This window comes from Marmota marmota, unplaced genomic scaffold (genome assembly GCF_001458135.2).
Source record: "Marmota marmota marmota unplaced genomic scaffold, marMar, whole genome shotgun sequence".
NCBI lineage: Eukaryota > Metazoa > Chordata > Mammalia > Rodentia > Sciuridae > Marmota > Marmota marmota.
The window spans coordinates 10439598-10459008 of NW_025999944.1; the positions used below are offsets into that span (position 1 = coordinate 10439598).

At 41.3% G+C, this 19411-nt stretch overlaps 1 protein-coding gene across 4 annotated transcripts in view; it reads left to right on the forward strand.

Annotated features, from left to right (window-relative positions):
• Psd3 (pleckstrin and Sec7 domain containing 3) overlaps positions 1–19411 on the forward strand; it is a 567268-nt gene that overhangs the window by 231596 nt on the left and 316261 nt on the right. For all 4 annotated transcript variants that reach the window (XM_048801652.1, XM_048801653.1, XM_048801654.1 and 1 more), the window contains one exon: positions 5646–5754. In XM_048801652.1, coding sequence (XP_048657609.1) covers positions 5646–5754 — 109 coding nt within the window. The remainder of the gene's footprint in view (positions 1–5645; positions 5755–19411) is intronic.

Genomic DNA, 19411 nt, shown 5'->3' on the forward strand with positions numbered 1-19411 from the left:
CCCCCCTTCCTGCCTCTGGCCCCATCCTTCCCTTTCTCAAATCAAGTGGAACTTATTTGTACTCCTGAAATTTGCAGGTAACACTCTGCTTTGTCCTCTTGATTTTTCTTTTCATTTTTTTTTTGTAACTAATGAAAAAAATCATTTTACATCCGTCGTGTTTCTCTTGTGTATAAAATTGGTGATTATAATCAGGAACATGATGTGAGTTGGATAGTGTAAGTGAAATTCTTTATCACTTTGAAAAGGGATGTCATAGGTAAGGGTGAGATTTTATTTGTCCCGTCCACTTAACGGTGGGCTTGTGTCTGTCTGTACAGGGTATGTGTTGGAGATCATGCCAGTATTTATAGTCTTGTCACAAGGGGGAAGAAGGGCATGTTTGCTTCTTGTGAAGTATCTGTGGTGGTAGTTCAGTGTGAAGAAAATCTCTGTGTTTCAGAATTAGAGGGGACCTTAGAGATACATTTAAGTATAGGTCAAGTATCTCTTCTTTGTAACGCTTGGGACCAGAAATATTTTGGAATTTGAATATTTTTGGATCTTAGAATATTTTCATACACACACACAGATAGATAGGTAGGAAGATAGATAGGACCTCAAAATTTGTAGACCCCACATTAACATTTAGGTTTCATTTGCATTTTATATACATGGGCTGAAGGTAATTTACAAATGCTCTTGCATTTTGACTATGACCTGTCAGAAGATGAGGTTTGGGTGTGAAATTTTCTACTTGTAGCATTGTGCCAGTGCCCCAAACATTTCGAATTTCAGATTTTCAGTTAAGGATGCTCAACCTGTAATAGTTTTTATCAGCAGGGAATCCGAAGTCCAAAGATGAAGCATTTGTGTGAGATTGTGTGAGAGTATCAAAACTAGGATTTAAATCCAGATCACATGTCTGGGGTCCAGATCAGTTCATTTTTAATTTTCTTTTCTCTTTTTTTTGTGCTGGGGTTGGACTCAGGGCCTTGTGCTTGCTAGGTGGGCCCTCTACCACCAAGCTGCATACCCAGGCCCATTCCATGCTTATGAGATTTATGTTCTTAAAATGGCAAACACAAAGAACATATGAAAATGTAGTGCCGAGTTATGTGGGACTTTCATCAAGTTGATTGTTTCAAGTATAATTTTTCAAAGACCTGCAAAAAGTATTGCAGAGATGTGTGAAGATTTACAAGACTTGGCAGGGGAAGAGCAAGCTCTATTAGCAGGGCTCACCGCTGTAAGAATAACTCATGTAAGCAGAACGAATTTTATTTTGTTTAGCGAGGCAGGCAAATATTATTCATGCTTTGATTTGGGCCTGAATGTTGGCAATGTAGGGTTCCTTGTGGTTTCCAAATACAGAGTGCTTTGTTAGCATGGAAACCTTTAGTGTATTTTTCTCCTAGATAGATCAGCCCTTCAAAAAGTGATTCTCTTCTGCAAGAGTGCTTTAAACCCTGCTTCCTTCACTCTCCAACTTTAGCACCTGCAAAACTAGTTAGTATGCAGGGTGTGAGCTGAGGATTAGCATTTGTCTTTTATTTTATTTTTTGGGTACTGGGGATTGAACCCAGGGGTACTTTACCACTGAGCTACATCCCCAGCCCTGGTTATTTTAAAATTTTGAGACTGTGTCTTGCTAAGTTGCTGAGGCTGGCCTTGAATTTGTAATCCTTCTGTCTCAACCCCACAAGTCACCAGGATTACAGGTGTGTCCACTCACTGGGCCTGGATTGTGTGTAGCTTTTTGGGATTATGGAGTCTCTGGCTCCCTCTCAGAGTGACTCAGTCGCTAGTTTAACAAGATTTCCAAGTGATTCTTATAAACAATAAAGTATGAGAAACATTGGTTTAGAGCTGTGATTCACATAATATGGTTCCTGGACCAGCAACATCAATGTCACCTGTAAAATTATTAGACAATTGTACTAAGAATATAGTAGAATTCAGTAGGACCACTGTGGATCTATTCAATCAGAAACTTTGGGGTGCACCTCAGGAGCATGGACTTTAATAAGTGCTGTGGGGGATGCTCATTCATGTAAAGTTTGAGAATCACTCTAGAGCAAGGTGTTTTAGTTTGGACCATAACCCTCAGGAGAGGTGTACTTTAAATTATGACTCAATACACACACACACACACACACACACACTCATACACACATACTCACTCTCACTCTCTTTCACACACACACGCGCATGCAATTTAGAAATTTTATAAGACAATGTTTATTTTGCTGTGTACTCTCTACTCTGGTATTTTCAATTTTATTCTGTTAAATGTGTGCTCATTAATATATATGTATGTATAAACTCATTTATATTAAAATCTGGTTGTGATCCACTAAACTAATTACACAAGCCATGAATGGGTCGTAGTTGCAGTTTGGGAACATGCTTTTGAGCAGGTCTCCTCATCTTTATTGTACCATGGCTCCTTTTGACAGTTTGATAGAGCTCTGAATCTCTTTTCAAAGTAATGCTTTTTAAATTCATATACTAATATTCATAGAGTTGTAAAAGAAACTGAGAGTATAGTCTTACTTTAGTATCCATGGGGGATTGGTTCAAGAATACCAAAATCCATGCATGCTCAGGCCCCTTCTGTCAAATGGTATAGTATTATAATACTTAATACAATATAAATACTATGTAAATAGTCACTATAGTCTGTATTTAGAGCATAAAGTCAAGGAAAAATTCTGTACAGTTTCAGTGCAGATACAACCAGTTTTCTATGTATTTTCGATCCATGGTTGAAACTGGATGCAGAACCTGCAGAAGGGCTGACTCTATGTTGGCTACCAAAATATTAAATTTGTGACATGAATTTCTTTAATGATAACAAAATTTATTGGTGAATCTGTTTACTGCTCACATTTTAATCTAGGGATGAGTATGAATGACGTCTCAAGAGATCTGCCATAACTGTCACATAACGGTGCAAACAATGGATTTTTGTTGGAGATAAAGTTATAGCTACTGATACTGGTATTTGTTGTTGATTTTTTTTTTAATAAATTTTTTGGTTGTAGTTGGACACAATACCTTTATTTTAATTATTTATTTTTATGTGGTACTGAGGATCGAACCCAGGGCCTCATGAGTGCTAGGGGAGTGCTCTACTTCTGAGCCACAACCCCAGCCCTGTTGTTGATGATGTTTATATCTGAAAAAGGAATTGCTGAATTTCATCAGCAGTGAGAATAAAGGTGTGATTTTTTTTTTCCCCTCCCTCATCCAAATGTGAAAGTGTAAGATCTATTGATGGGCCCTCCGTAGACCTGAAGTTACGAACTCACTCAGGAAGAAGCTGTCTTCAGAGAACAGTGCTCACACTTTAAATCGAGACTCTAAAAGACAACAGATGGTCTTCCTGGAATTGCTTAAAACTTTTGCTTCTGAGAGGGCATTCCTTTCCTCTGCTCTAGCACCACTGTAATGAATGTCTTCTTCAACATGTTCCTTTCTGTTGTTTTAGTGAGGTCTTGGGAGGTTACCTGGTAGCCCATACCCAAGATGCCAATGACGTTCCTTCTCTGGTCTCCCTTCTGTCAGTACATACACCCAGTGTCTCAAGCCACATTCCTAGGAGTCATCCTCAGCATCATGGGTTCTGGATTTAGACTTCATGGATTTGGGTTGGAGATCCATGGACTTTTGGAGCATTCGATGAGAGATCCTGTGTTTTACATTGGGAAGATTTTTGTGTTTGGTGCCGGCCATTGAGCCCAGGGCTCGCACATGCTAGGCCAGTGTCCTACCAGCTGAGCTGCGTCCCTAGCCCTGTGTGTTGCATTAGAACTCTGCCTTGCAGGGTGTAAATGGAGAGTGAATATTTTCCATTATAATTATCTTCAATTTCTCCCACTCCCTCATTCATTCCTTCAATCCAGTTGATCAGAAAATTATATAGATTTGCATGCAAGATATTTAATTCCTCCTCTTTGGCCTGTTTCTGGTGTCATCACCCTGTGTTGAGTGTCTGTGGTATCTCATTTGGACTCCTTACTAGAGTCTCCGCTGCTTCTTGAGACTTACTGCGATCCGTTTTCTGTGTAACCACCATAAGGTCTTTTAAAACTGTAAATGAATAATCTTTAAAAATGTAAATGAATCACCCTATTAAGGCCCTTTAGTGACTTTCCATCAGGTTTTGATTAAAATTCCTCTTCTGCTCTTTGCCTGACACACTGTGTGTTTGGTCCCTACTTCTCTGCACATTGCTCTTCTCCCTGTCATCTTGCCCACTGTCTGGCTCTCCTGTGGCTACCTGGGCCTTTTCCCCTCTGAGTAGTCTCATCCTTCTCCACCTTCAGGCTGTGGGACATTGCCGTCCTTCCCAGCCTCTGGTTCTCCACTCTGTAGGTCTTAGCTCCTACCTGGGGTGGGAGCCCCTTGGCCAAGTTCCTCTTTTACCAGTCCAAAGCTCCCCAAACGTCAAAAAATTCACTTTTCCTCTCTGTTGGGGAAAAAGATAATCAGCTTGTTTTTGTTAGCTTCCTAATGCTAAGAAGAATGCATACCTTTTCCAGAAAGATAAATTTTGCACATTATGGACATTATGTAATTGTAGAGCTATTTTAAGAAATTGCTATCTTGAAATTGTGTAGGCTAGCTCTCTGATGATGACCCTGCCTGCCATGCGATGATGAAGTGGAACTTTTCCCTGTTCCTAGCCATCTCAGCTCAAATCAGAGAAGTCATATAAGATTTTCTTCTCTGAAGTTACTTGGTTGCTTATAGAAACCTTCATGCCTCTCCCCCTGCAAAGCCCCATTAATTTGCTGGTCACTGATGAGGAAAGATGTCTCATAACCAGAAAGTAGAGAGAGTGTGGGTGAGGTCTGGATCCTGGGTATGTTTGAGTTCAGAATAAAAAGGCAGAATGGTTCTCTGACTGGTGTAGTTCAGATTTCTTTGTGCTTTTAAATTTCTTCCTTATCTCTCTTATCTAGATCAGAGAGAGGGGGCACTCTTGATAGTTGGCATTTGACCAGAGCAGCCAGGAAGGAGGCCTTAGGAATTCAGAATCCTAATATGAACTGCTTTCACCGTCACCTCTATAGTCTTTCTTTCAAATAAGGGGCTTTTAGGAATTATGAAGGACACTGGGCAGATGCTCAAATTCAGGACAGTGTAATGGGATACTTGGCAGTTCAGTTTGGGCACGGTTTGGCTCTGTGGCCTTTCTGATTATTAAAAAAAGTGATCTCTTCTGGGGAGAGACTACTTTTTTTGTTAGTGTCTTTAATAGAAGCCACTCAGAAATATTTTTGTTATGAACTGGGTAATTATAATCACGTGGGAAACGATACATTTAAAAATAAAATATAGTTTTCTAATCGTTCAAAAACAAACTTGATTTTTAAAACATCTACTGTAAATGTGCCCCACAACCAAGACAAACTCTTTGCATTTTCCATATTCCCCTATGTTCATAGGTATGTCTTTTTTCTAGAGTTGTAATCACAGAGGTCTAGTTTTGTATGCTGATTTTCCCTGTTGTATTTTTTTTTTTTGTCTTTTGAGTGTGGTATAGATTCTATCAAATGTGGGCTGTGTGTGTGCTTAATCGTGCTCTGTGACTTTGTTTTACGATGTACTTTTTTGATGCATTTTTAATGTCATCTTTTTTTGTTCTCAATTTGCAGGCAGAGACGTTCATTTGGGTTAACAGTGCATCAGCACATTCCCAGAGTGTTGCCAAGGCCAAATACGAATTTTTATTTGGCAGATCTGAAGAGAAGACTCCAGATACTAGTAAGTATTTCCCAACCTACTCCCCCAGTTAAAAGAACACAGTGCTTCCGATATCTGAGTGCGTTTTCTCCACTTGTGTTTCTTTCTTGTCTCAGTGAAACCTGTTTGCTCTAATTATTCATCAAAACAATATTCCAAATGTGTAGAGTTCAGAGATATTGGATATAATTCTTGTAGCTTGTTCTCGGTAATTTCAAGTCATTTTCTTTGTTTGAAGACTGCTCAGCTTCTGATATTTAAAATTTCAGGAATTAACTAATTCTCATAAGGTTGCCCCTTTCCATAGTTATCATTGTTTATCACTATATTTTTTTAATATTTATTTTTTAGTTGTAATTGGACACAGTACCTTTATTTCACTTATTTGTTTTTATGTGGTGCTTTGGATCGAACCCAGGGTCTCACACATGCGAGATATTTTTTGATACTAATTTTCAGCTACCATTGAGTATTATTAAGAAATATTTTTACAATTATTTTCAGATAGTGCAAGTCTTACTTTGTGGCTATCCTTGGTTAAAACAATACTGGTGTAGTCTGGTAATCACATTCTGGTATTTTAGAATTTAAAGCAATATCCTTCAGTTAGAAACAAGGAAATTTAGAACAAGTGGAACTATTACAAATGATAGTAACTGTACTAACTGTTTTACTAGATTATTTGTTATGTGCCACAGACTTTGATGAGGACTTTGCATGTAGTATCTCATTTGATCCTCACAATCATCTTATACATTGGTACTATCTGCATTTTCCAGATGAGGAGGCTGAAATAATACCTTACCATTAGAATCACTCATGCAGTGGAGCCAGGCCTTTACTCAGGCCTGCCTGACCCCACAGTTCACACTTTTAGTCAGTTCAGGTATTGCATTTTTGAAGGTGTTTTCCTAAAAGGAGGAACATCAGACCTACAAATACCTTTATCAAATTTTCAGAGCATTTGGGTGTGTCTTTGGAAGGCTGATGGGAACAGGGATGTGAGCGTACCTTGGGATGTAGATGGGAAAGTGCTGATGCACATGGGTAAGAGCTGATGCACATGGGGAAGAGCCTGGGCTCTGAGCTTGACTTCCTGAGCTTGAGTCTGGCCTTGTAACTTGCAAGCCGTGCGACCTTGTGTAAATTATCCAACTTCAGTTTTCTCATCTGCAACTTGGATTTTGGTGACACATGACTCAGAGTTCTTCTGGAGATTTGTTAAGTTGATATGTGAAGATCTCAGAGCCATGCTTGGTAGATAACAAGTACTGTAAAAGTCTTTCTTTCCTTTGTTATTTGTGATGATGATGATGACGATAGTGTTGGTGTTGGTGTCCCTGACTTTGAGGCTGATGTTTAGAAACACAACCCTGATTTTCCTTAGCCATGTCATTATCTGACCTGGATTTCTGTTTTTGGTGGACAAGGAATCTGACCTTCAGTGCTTTCTGTTTCAGTTGAAAAAGCCAAATAATAGCTGTACAGTTCCATCTTAGATATTACTTGGGATCATATAGTAACCTCATAATATTTGGGGATGCTAAGAAGGCAACATAACATCACCATTTAGTAATTTCTTTTAGCTTAAAATGAATATTTATCACACTTCAATAGCTGGGATCCTTTAGATATAATATAAAACAACTAAAATTATTTTTAAAACTCATTCAGCTTGTATCATAGTGTCCCAATTGAGAGGGGAATGTTTTCCATAATACGTCTACAATGCTTGTCATGTGGCATAGCCATTTGTGTTCTTTATCATGTGGTCTAAATACCTGACTATTCTGGGCTTGCAGTTTGGGGCACTGAAACACCTAGCCACTATTTCTTAGACAGAGCATACTGATTATAGTCACGCCAAGAAGGTTTAAAACTCTTTGGCATAGTCTTAGAGTCTTAGAGTGCCATGTTGTGATTTTTGCCTGTGATAAAACACAGTTTTTATCTAGCTATGTAGAGACAACATCATGTCTCTATAGTGCTCTGTCTTATTCCTGGGGAGATTGATTCTTTCTTACTCATAGGTTTTGAGTAGTCTTTCCTACATTACCAACTCAGTATGTAATACTGAGGCAAATCAAAATGCCATTTTAAAATTTGTTTCCTATTTGCTTTGGTGAACGTGGGTGATGGTAGTTGTTTCTGGTGTGATGTTGTTCTGCAAGTGTTAACGTGTTCATGCATTCACAGAGCAGGTACACTTAATGAGTACGTGTTACATGCTAGTCACGTGTGTGGGGCACTAGGAGGGGACAAAGAAGTACAGGGTGTGGTTCTTGCCTGGTATTTGCTTATTTTGTGATTGGGAAGAAGCAGTGTGTTGATAAATGACCAGAGGGAAAGAATGCTCACTTTTAGCTGGGCTGATGGTGGCTTCATGGAGAAGGTGGGGTGACCTAGTCTTAAAGGATGCCTAGAACTTAGATTAATAGAGCTTTGGGGATGGCATTTTATGTTGAGGGAATGGCAGGAGCAAGGGTGTAGTGACAGGAAGTATAAATTAGTTGAGGAGCTGAAAGACTTCTCGCATGGTGGGTTGCAGGCATTATTGGTGAGAGATGAGTTCAGAAATATTGCAATTAGAAAGGAGTCATGTCACATCGGGCTTTCTAGAGCAGGGTGCATTTTGTCCAGGTAGGTGTGGCGAAATGTCTGAACTAGTGTTTAAGGTAGACAAATCAAGAGTACTTGATCTGAAAACTGGAACGGGGCAGCAGAAGCTATTGCTTACCATAGGATGGGAGCTAGATGCAAGTTTCTATGGACTTCTGGAACAAAACTCTTCATATCTTACAAGAAATGATGCACTTTTTAATTCTTTCAAATATGTTCCTGAAGTTCCTTTGTATGGGGCATTTGTCTGTCATCTGAACCCTTTCCAGACTCAGAAGACCACAGAGGTATGTAGTAGAGGAAACAGGAAAGTGTTCCTGTTGGAATTTGAGTGCTATACATACTTCTTCCAACAGATTTTTTTTTTTTTTGGGGGGGGAAATAGATTAAATGAGCACTAGAAGCTGTCACCAGGCTGTTGATTGTTTTGGATGTTAACTTTAATGCTCTTTCTTGACAGTGCCTTAAACTGCCCCATCTTTTGAAGAAATGGAAATCCTGATGGTCACTGTTGAATGCTGTCCAGCAGGCAGCCTGATAGCCTAGGAATGGTGTGGTTAGGTTAGGGAGAGGTTAGTTGGTTAATGATCCCCAGGGACACCAACGAAACTGCTGCTGATGTAGAGAGACAGTGCTTAGACTTTGCCTCTGAGCAGGGATTGAACATGAGATGTGGGTGGCAGGTTCTAGGGAAAACAGTTCAGGATGCTTTGCAAGCTGTTGCTTAGTCGGGGCTTCAGTGACCAAGGGCAGGGGGTATTGTCTGAGGTCTGGGAGAACCCCATGATCACTGGTAAGAGTCACTTGGCTGGCAACAAAGCTCTGCATTCTCATGATCCATTCATCAGTACGGTGAAGGAAGCGGGTGGCCCTACTTCTCCAGTTTCAGTTCTTGTCACGTTCTGGGAGCTGTCCCAGCCTTGGGAGCTTTGCAAGGGCGAGAGAAGTAGCTGGTAATTGTGACTCCAGTGAGAAGGCAGGAAGTCGCTAGAGGCAGGTGACTGATCCAGGGCTAACCAGACTGACATTCATTATGGTTTGGGTGACAGTATCTGGCCCCTGCCCCTAAGCCCTGCTCATCCTGTTGTTCCTCTCTGGGTTGCTGTGCTGGGGTGATTGGTGTTGCTTTCCTACATCAGTCACGTGGACTACATTTTAGCAGGAGGTACATTCTGTATAGACTTCTTAGACTAGCATGGCCAAAGTTGGTGGTCTCTCTCTGTCAAAATCCAGAAGAAATGTTGAGGAAGCCTTTGAAGAAGAGTAAAAGTCTCATCAGCTTGTAGGGAGGACAGGTGACCCCTGGAAGTGTGTGAGAGAGTGAAAGGGCCTCAGAGGTGCTGAGACACGGAGTCACCCTCATGTCATTAACTGCTAGCAGGAGACACAATCTCCTACATGCCTACCGTATTGATTTCTAAACTTTTTGAGATAAGTAGGAGGAGAAAATGAACTCCAGAGATTATTAAAGAACCTGCCTCAAGGTGCATAGTTTAGATGCTTTAAAAGGTCTCCGATAGCCTCTGGGAGACCCAGATTCCAAAGCAGTCCTCTTATCCATGAGGCAATCCATAGAATGAGGGTATTGGATGGAGTGAGTTAAGATGGTGCCCTCCGGGGTTACAGAGTTGTTTGGAGATTTTAAAACTTCATAAAGGACCCCAAATTTGCCTTTTAGAGTTTGTGTGTGTTTTGGGAGCTCATAGACCATCAGAAAGGACCCTTCACTACTAATTGGGCTGCTGCAAAGTATGTGCTGTTCCTCTCAGTTTATTGAAGGCCAAGTGTCTGTGGCAGTGGCAGAGCATGGGTCCTGGCCTTCGTTAGATACCTAAGGACAAGTTACTTAATTGCCTCCCTGTAAAATAGGGGTCATGGCAGTGACCTCTTCATAGGGACATGGGACTCAAATCAGTTTTAGGTGTCAGGAAGCCAGTTTTTGTAATCAGGCTAGGAAAATATTTGTGTTGGAAGAAATACTAGAAATCACCTCTGCAGTGTATGGATGAGGAAACTGAGGACTCAAGAGAATGGAATAACTTGCCCCCTCTCCCCCAAACTCTTTTGGCAGATGTGGGCCCATCATCTTGGTTTCTTGCTTCTGAATTGGTGTTTGGTGTTTTATCCTGCAGACCCCTGTGGAAAGACAGACTCAGACTGGCAGGGTTTAGGAATCATAGCCTCCCCACCACCCCCAAAGAAACTTGCTGTAGACGGTTGTGTTGTGGGAATATAAAATGAGAATAAATGGGTTCTGAGGGAGACCTGTAGGGCTCTTCTGTGGGTTGGATACGTAGATACTCAAAGAAGAAGGAAGAACTGTTTTCATATTGTCATCCATCTCCCACCTTCACCTGGACTGATAGGATCCATCATTGCAAGATAAAACCAGCAGGGAAGTCATAGGAAAAGTGTCATATTTTAAGGTTCTATAAAGATTGGATGCCTCTGGCTAGTTTTCAAGATAGCACAAGTGCTAAGCTTTTAAAAAATGCTATTTTGTTTTGGAGGGAATTTACTCTGAATGGTGCTGTATGAACAGATCTTGCCTCTGATGATTTATGGCCATGAGTATGAATGAGTAGCCAAGGTGCTCATTGGGCTTAGATATAAATGGATTCTGGAGAATGTGATTTGAAAAATACTTCATGTCAGTGTTAAGAACTGGCCTTAAAATATAGAGTGAATTGTTATGTACGAGACTCCTGGAAGCATAATGTTGTTTTCGGCAGAGTTGTTCAGGTCAGGGTTTCTGAACTGTTTGTTGACATTTTGTGATGGAAGTCTGACAAGTGGCTTGCATCTAGAGTATACAGAGAACTGTTTCATCTCAACTATAAGAAGGTGGAGAGCCCAATGAAAACAGGAAGGAGGCAAAAGATTTGAACAGACGCTTCTCCAGCGAAGATATCTAAATGGCAGGAAAACATGTGAATGGATGCTCAGCATATTTCATCCTTAGGGGGATGGAATTAAGATCACAGTGACACATCACAGCACATTCCTAGAATGGCTAGAATTAAAAAGACCCCAATAGGGTTGTTGGTAAGAACTTGTAGCCACTGGAACCCTTGGTCCTCTAGTGGTGAGATGTATGTGGCTCAGTATTTTGAAAACCACCTAAGAAGTTCAACAGGTGTCTTTTGGTTGTCCTTTGCACTACCTGGCTATCTGTTCCTTGATGTTTGTTTGCTCAAGGGAAATGAATCATGCCTGTGCAGACTTGCACACCGATGTTCATGGCCTGCTCTTTCACTGTTTGGAAAATCAAGCAGATTAGGGATCTTGTGTTTATGCTTTTTAAGAAAGTAGTTGACTGAAATGAGAACATGACTTGCACAAGTGGCAGATTTTGCATGGTGCATTTCAAAACTCACACTCTCTTCTTTAGCCCTGAGTCCTTGGTTTAATACACAGTGTGCACTGGGCTTCTCTTTTAAAGGAGAAGACCTTTGAGCTCTGACCTTGGGAACAACAAAAACAAAGTCTCTGACAGGAGAGAAAGAACCTGCACAGAGTCTTTGGCTGGGAATCACGTGTTGAGCTCGTCATTGTTAATCATTTTATCATTTGTCATCATTTTAACATTTGTTGTCATTTTATCATTGTTAATCTTCTTGAATGAAGATTATGATGTTAATGTCATACCAAAGGCATGAATGGAAATTTAAATCCAAAGTGGAATGAATAAGAGAGGGGGATGGAAAGGTGCAGTTCTGCATTCTTAAGACTGTGTCAGTCCACGGCCAATGTTTTATAAGTTCTTTGAAGTCATTTATATAATTTTAAATGTGATATTCTGCCAGTATATTCACAAGTAATGGAATTTTAGAAAAGTAGTTTTCCGTCATTGATAGAACGATCAAGCTCTGTTTCTAGTATTTTCTGAGTCTTGTTACATGTTGTTTTTTTAAATTTTTGGTCTACCTCTTTATCCTTTCTGATTTAGATATGTATTGTTTCTGATAATTGCCCAGATTTCTAATTTTTTCAGGGTTAGAGATTTCAGTTCATGGTCTGAGTGTTGAAAGGTTTTGATAAGGTGATTCCTATCGCATCCCCTGTTCAGTGTGAGTGCTAGATGTCTTCAGAGATGTCATGCAATGTGGCAGATTGAACTGATGAACAGGGGAAAACAGCAAACCCTCGGTAGGTAGGTGAGCTTGCAGCAAAGGAAAGGAAGCCCCTTGCTAGGCAGAGAAGGGGCTAGGTGTGAAGTGGGAGCAGACCCCTTGCTGGGCCAGGGGAAGGGTTTTTACCCAAACTGGAATAGTCCCGATGGCCTCCTGACTCCCAGAACAGAAGTGGGAATTAAGTGTGTGCAAAACTGGGGGCATCCATGAGAAGGGGGCTAGAAGAGCCAGGTTTCTGCTTGGAGGCTGGCAGGGCAGGACTCTGGGGCTTGATCCACTGGCTTTTTAGAACTATGGATTGAAACCCCAAACCAAACCTGCAGCACCATGGGGTAGGGCTCCAGGTGTGCTCTTCGTGCCATGTCCAAAAATGGACATAAAACTGATCTTGGGTCAGCGAAGCCTCAGAAGTTACTGTTAACGTAAGCGTAAAATTCCCTGGGGATACCCACACAACTTGGGACGCGTAAGAATCCATGTTAATAAATAAGTTCCCTAAAATGAAGAGCTCATGATATTCTCAGGTGCACAAAAGAAGAGCTTCCCTGGGAAAGTGGGGGTATCAACGTACACCACACAGGGGGAAATCAAGGCCCCAAGGACTAGAGATAACACAACAATCTGAAACAATCAAATAGTTTTGCTTAAAAGATAAAAAGCTGGAGAAGAAACCATTGCAATAAAACAGGAGAGTGTGAAGAGGAGGGACATGCATATTTTAGAGCCAGTAAGACGGATGGATAATAAAAAATACTGACAATGAAATAAAAAAAAGGTCATTGGATGAGTTAAGTACAATGCTATTGGATTTATAGCCGGTATTTAAAGCAGGGACTGATGAACTATTATTGATAAGTCCCCCACCCCTCATCCAGTGTTCTCTGTAGAGGAGTGAAAACAAGGGGCAAGAAGAGCACCCGTAAGTCCAAGCAGCGCGTTCCCATGTTGGTCCTTGACTTCTGAGCTCTTTGCTATTTGTATATTCCACAACTAAAAGTGCACACACAGATTTCTTTGCTGTTCACTAAATAGTCAGGTGCTTACTCTTGCCAGGCATTATTCTGGCTCTTAGGGACAGCTTTTATTTTTATATTTTAACAAAATGGAAATTCCCATCTATCCGATTGCTGAACAGAAAGATTGTTCGAGTTTGCATTCTTCTCTCCCACGTGTGGATGCTTGTTCTCCACAGCCTCTTCAGCACCGAGTGATTAATCATCTTCAACAAAACCTGTTACCAGATTGAATAGGGGAAGGGGGTTGAGTTGCCTTGACTCCCTCACTTGTAGGCCTTTATTTTTAATTTTCAAATAATAACTTATTTAAAAATAAAAATAATATAAACTTTAAAGTTATTATTACCAGAATAATTCATGTGTATACTTCAAATAAATACAACCTTTGCCAAAGTATACACGGCAAAGAGAAAGACCACAGTCCTCTTCTTACAACCTGGCTCTTCTCTTGGCGGTCACTTATCCCGTGGACTCTCTCAGCCTTTTTCTCTGCTGCTCTGTACCACTTTGCACCCCCAGGTCTGCCTCCTAGTGGCAGTGAGTTTCCACTCTTGCTTTTCTTTCACTCTTTGTTTTTTTTTTTTGGTTTGTTTTTTAAGGTTTTTCTGGTAATTGTCTCATTCATAATAAACTTATCAGTTCTCTAAAAAAAAACCAAAAAACAAAAAAGGAGGGATCTAGCTCATGTGCTCTGTCTACGCTCCTGTCCCAACAGTTGTATTTTTGTTGGTTTTTTAACTTGGTTAAATTTATGATTTCAAATATTAATATTTGAAACTAGTTTTAGGCCGCTTCTAAGCAGTCATCTCGTGACTCTCACGGGGAATGAGGCCACAGGGGCTCTGCCCTGGCCTCCAGCTTTCTTTCCCAGGCAAAGCCTCTGGCCGCCTTGCCTTTGCTTTGCGAGGCTTGTGGCATTTATGATTGTGCTCTGTGACCATACACAGTCCTTCCTGCAGAGTCACTCTCCACATTACAAGACGGCACCGTGTACAAAGCACGGAGTCGAAGTAGTGTGCGCAGGTGAAGTGAAAGAGACGTGGATCCCGTGTCCACAACCTCCACTGCCCAAAGGTGACACAGCTCCTCAGAGCAGAGAAGTACAGGGGTAAGGGGAGGGGCAGTATCTTGTTAGGATTCATTAATTCATTGTTGTTATGCCTTTATGATGTTATTTGTTGCAGGGATTCATTTTCTCATCCTCCTCCTCTTCTTCCTCCTTTTTCTTTTGGTACCCGGGATTGAACCCAGGTGTGATTCGCCATTGAGGCACATCCCTAGCCCTTTTTATATTTTATTTAGAAAAAGGGTCTCAGTAAGTTGCTTATGAACTTGTGATCCTCCTGCCTCAACCTCCTGAGCTGCTGGGATTACCGGTGTGCACCGCTGGGCCCAGCTTCATTTTCTTCTTAAAGATGCGCTTCTCATCAGAATCGTCTAACATTTGGTCTTAATTTGAACCAAAAGTTCTCTAGGCTTTTGTACCGCTCTTCTCCTTAGACTTGAAATTCTATATTGCACTCTTGATTCGATGTTCTGCTTCTTGGATTCTACTCCTCATTCTTGAATTCCTTTTTTTCTTTTTTCTTTTTTTGCTAGAATATCTCCTTTTGTAATTTTCTCTGAAGGTTACAAGGTTGGTAAAATTCCTAAAGCTTTGTGTGTCTGAATCTTTTGTTTTTATGCTTCTTTGCTTATTTTCCTGGAGCTAAAGCCAGGCTCGGATCACTTCCTTCAGAACTTCGAAGGTCTGGCTCTCTTATTTGCATGTGTTGGTGCTGATGCGATTCTGATGTTGGTTCCTTCCTGGGTGATCTGCTCTTGCTTTCTGAATGCTGTGGGGCTTTCCCCAGGGCTCTTGCATTTCAGGAGGTGTGAGTCTCGTTCTTGCCTGGCACTGTGGATCCCGCATAGTAGTATCTTCCCTTAGCTTCTCCTCAGTTCATCTTGCAGTCTTTCCTTCTGAAATCCCTGTAGGTGAATATTGCTTCTCTTGGATTGGATTCTTCTTTTATGTCTCTGTGTCCCTTAATTTCTCTCTCTCTCTCTCTCTCTCTCTTTTTTTTTTAATTAAATACTGAGGATTGAATCCAGGAGTGCTGAACCACCAAGCCACATCCCCAGCCCTTAATGTATTTTATTTTGAGACAGGGTCTTGCTGAGTTGCTTAGGGCATTGCTGAGTTGCCAAGGCTGTCATCAAAATTGAGATCCTCCTGCTTCAGCCTCCCCAGCCCCTGGGATGACAGGCGTGCACCACCACGCCTGGCTTTTGTCTCCTATTTTAAAATAGCATCAGCCATTCTTACTAATAAAATTTCTGTTTTGTATTTATAACTTCATGTGCTCATTCCCATATTCTTTTCAGTAGTCTATTTCACACATACATAATCTAATTACTGCTTAATTCTTCCAAATAATTAATTAGAACTTTTTTTTCTAAGATTGTGTTCTACTTCCTGAATTTATGCCTCCTCCAGGGTCAGTTCTATTTTATTAAATCTTAGAATTTCTCTTAGAAGCCATTGTTTTTTCTTCAAATGTCTATTGGAGCTTATTTTTCATTCATGTACAAGAGTGAAGATCTGAGTTCCCAAAGGCAGATGGCTGAGCTTTTCTGTCTGTGTGGAGTGTGTGTGTCTCCTCCAGGGTTCTTGCCTTTCAATAGAGGACTGCTGGCCTGAATCTGTGAGGTGGGGGCATGTGGCTGGCATGGGCAGGGGACAGGTACATACCTTACCCATGCTCAGGGCCTCATGCACTCCAGCCTCTGGGTAGGAAGGCGGGAAGGAGAGGCCGTCTCTGGAAGCTCATCTCTAGGTCGAGTTTGGTTAGTTGATGGGATACTTGCTCTGCGCCCGTTCCAGGCAGAGGTACCTGTCGACTCTTTGACTTCTGGGTTTGTTCTGGATTGCAGTTTCTCCTTTATCTTGCCTGTGGTTGTACTCCTCTTTTTTTCACATAGTTAGGAATTGATGTTCTTTGATACGCGTTGCGTTTTTACTAGGGCTTAGAGAAGAAGGGGAGGGAATCTTGTGTTCCTGTCTGCAATAGTGATCTGGAATAATTTTTTAAACAAAAATTATTAGTTTATTTTATTGAGATATAATTTATAGACCATACAAATTAGCCTTTTTAAAAATTTTTATTGTTGGTTGTTCAAAACATTACATAGTTCTTGATATATCATATTTCACACTTTGATTCAAGTGGGTTATGAACTCCCAAATTAGCCATTTAAAGTAAAAAATTCATGGGTTTTAGTACGTTCACCATACTCACCTTGTAGGACATTTCCCTCACCCTGAAAAGGAAAGATTCCCCACTAGCAGTCATTCTACACAACCACTGAGTTCCATTTAGTCTCTTAATTTACTTAGTCTAAACACTTCGTCAAAATGGAATGGTGTTTTGTTTAACTAGGATAACATTTTCCTCTATGGTATGTAGCATACCATACCTTTTTTTTTGGTGTTATAATATTGTGAAATAATATTATATGGAAAAATAATTGTATATATTATGTGGAATAATAATTATATGGATAGGCCACATTTATTTATCCCTTCATCATTGGATGGACATTTGAATTGCCCAAACTGGACTTTTGTGAATAATGCCGTAGTGAACACTTGTGTCCCAGTCTTCCTGGGGACAGGTGTTTTCATTCTCTTGGGTGTATACTAGACTGGAATTGTTGAGTCACGCGCTGATTCTCTGGTAAACCTTTTGAGGAATTTCTAAACTGTTTTCTGCAGCTGCACGCCTTTACATTCCTGCCAGCAGTGTATGAGGGTTCCAGTTTCTCCACATTCTCACCAATACTTGTTTTGTTATGGTCTTCGTTTTGATTATGATCATCCTAGTGGATAGACAGTGATGTCTTGTGGTGAGTTTGTTTTGCGTTTCCTTCATGACAGATGATGTTGAGCATCTTTTATGTGCTCGTGGGCTTACTGTGTACTACCTTTGGAGAGATGGCCATTCAGATCCTTTGCTAGTTTTTTAATCCATTTGTCTTTTGATGGTTGAGTGGTAAGAGGTCTTTCTGTAATGTGTGTGCAGGTCCCTCGTGACATCCATGATTTGCAGATTATTTTCTCCTATGACATGGGTTGTCTTTTTACATTCTTGCTAGTGTCATTTGTAAGCATAAAAAGTGTTCATGACGTCAGCTCATAACTTGACTTTGTTGCCATATCAAAGAAAACATTGTGTAACTCGAGGTCAAGAGGAATCACCCCCTTATTTCTTCCAAGTTTTATAAGTTCCACGTCTTATATTAATGATCCACTTGGAATTATTTTTTGCTTGTGGTGTGAGGAAAAATCTGGGTAATTCCTGATGACAGAATGTGCCAAGGAAACATGGAGACCTATTGATTTGGGCGGACACCATTCTGCCATACAGAACTCCTGGAGACCAGGGTGCCAAAAGGGCTGCCTTCAAGCTTAACCCTTCTCCTGGCCCGAGTCTAACTTCACATTTGCTTCAGGATCCAGGAAACCTCTTAGGGTCATTGCTTCAGGAAAAACCTGCCTTGGCGTGGGAAACCACAAACACACAAAGGGACAGAAGGCGAGTCTAACAATTCTACGGTCCTTGTCTACTATTGTTTTTGTCCCCCCCCACGGTTATTAGTGGCTCATGTTTTATGCTAGTCCTGCCGCAGATCTGTCATCTTTGGCACACCTCATTTATTTTGCTCCCCTCTTTCCACTCCCGGCCTCCTTCCCACCTGTTATGGAAAGCAGACAAATGGCTTTAGTGTGTGCTATGCAGTGAGCTGTCAGTCTTGCCCACTATGCGTGGCCCTTATTGGCCAGGGCTTCTCCAGCGGACCACAGGCCCAGCTTGATGGGAAGTGGTGTTTAGTGGTCTTGGCTTGGGAAAGTGGGCCAGGGAGGGATCGTCAACATTTTGTCTGGCTGAGGTTTTTGGTATAATAAGTTAGTGTTTCAGCTTATTCCACATGGGCCCACGTGTCTGCAGGATGAGTCGTGCCAGGAGCCCCAGTGGCCTCCTGGAAGCTGCTCAGTGTTTCATACGTAGACCTAACAAGGGAGCGATGCAGGAATTGGTGTGAAGGACCTGTTGAAAGCTTGTTTCTACTGTCTACCTAGGACACTATTTTTATTTTGCCCAGGAAATTCATTTTTTCCCCTAGACTGGTATTCATTGTTGTATTTATTTGTTTATTGCCGCAGTCTGGCTGGGCACAATCAGGAGCCACTTGTCAAAAGAAACTAACTTTATTTTTAGAACCACACACGCCAAACAAAACAGCCTCTCAGGAAAAATCCTCAGAGCCTCAACTGCCACCACCGGCTTTCCACAAGCCTCTCTCTCCCACACAAGCCTCTCTCCACCTCCCACAATCCTCCTGCTCTTGAGGCTGATTGGCTGGGTCACGTGGGCGGAGCCAAAAAAAGTCCCCCAATGAGCAGCTCCGTGGTCTGAAAGGGCAGGGAAACAGTCCAATGAGCATCACCGCAGAGGAGCCAATCAGCTAGATGTTGCTGGGGCCGAGGAGCCAATCAGCTAGATGTTGCTGGGGCCGCTGTGAGCCAATCATCAGCCGGCAGCTGGAAGTTTGCTGGCAGCTGGAAGTTTGCTGGGGCCCCTTTGGCTGTGGCTCTCAACAGTTTATTTTAATTTTTTTTGACCTTTTTTTTTTTTTCCTGAGAACTGTGGGTCGAACTCAGGGCTTTGCAAATGCTAGGCAGATGCTTTGCCACTGAGCTACATCCACACCCTGTATGTATTTATTTTATTTTACTTTTGTGTTGCTGGTGATCAGACCCAGGACCTTCTTTACCATTTTGCTATATCTCTAGCCTGTTTTTTTTTGTTGTTTTTTTTTAAACAAATGTTGAAAAGCCAAGATGCTGGGAACAGCGGCATGTGCCTG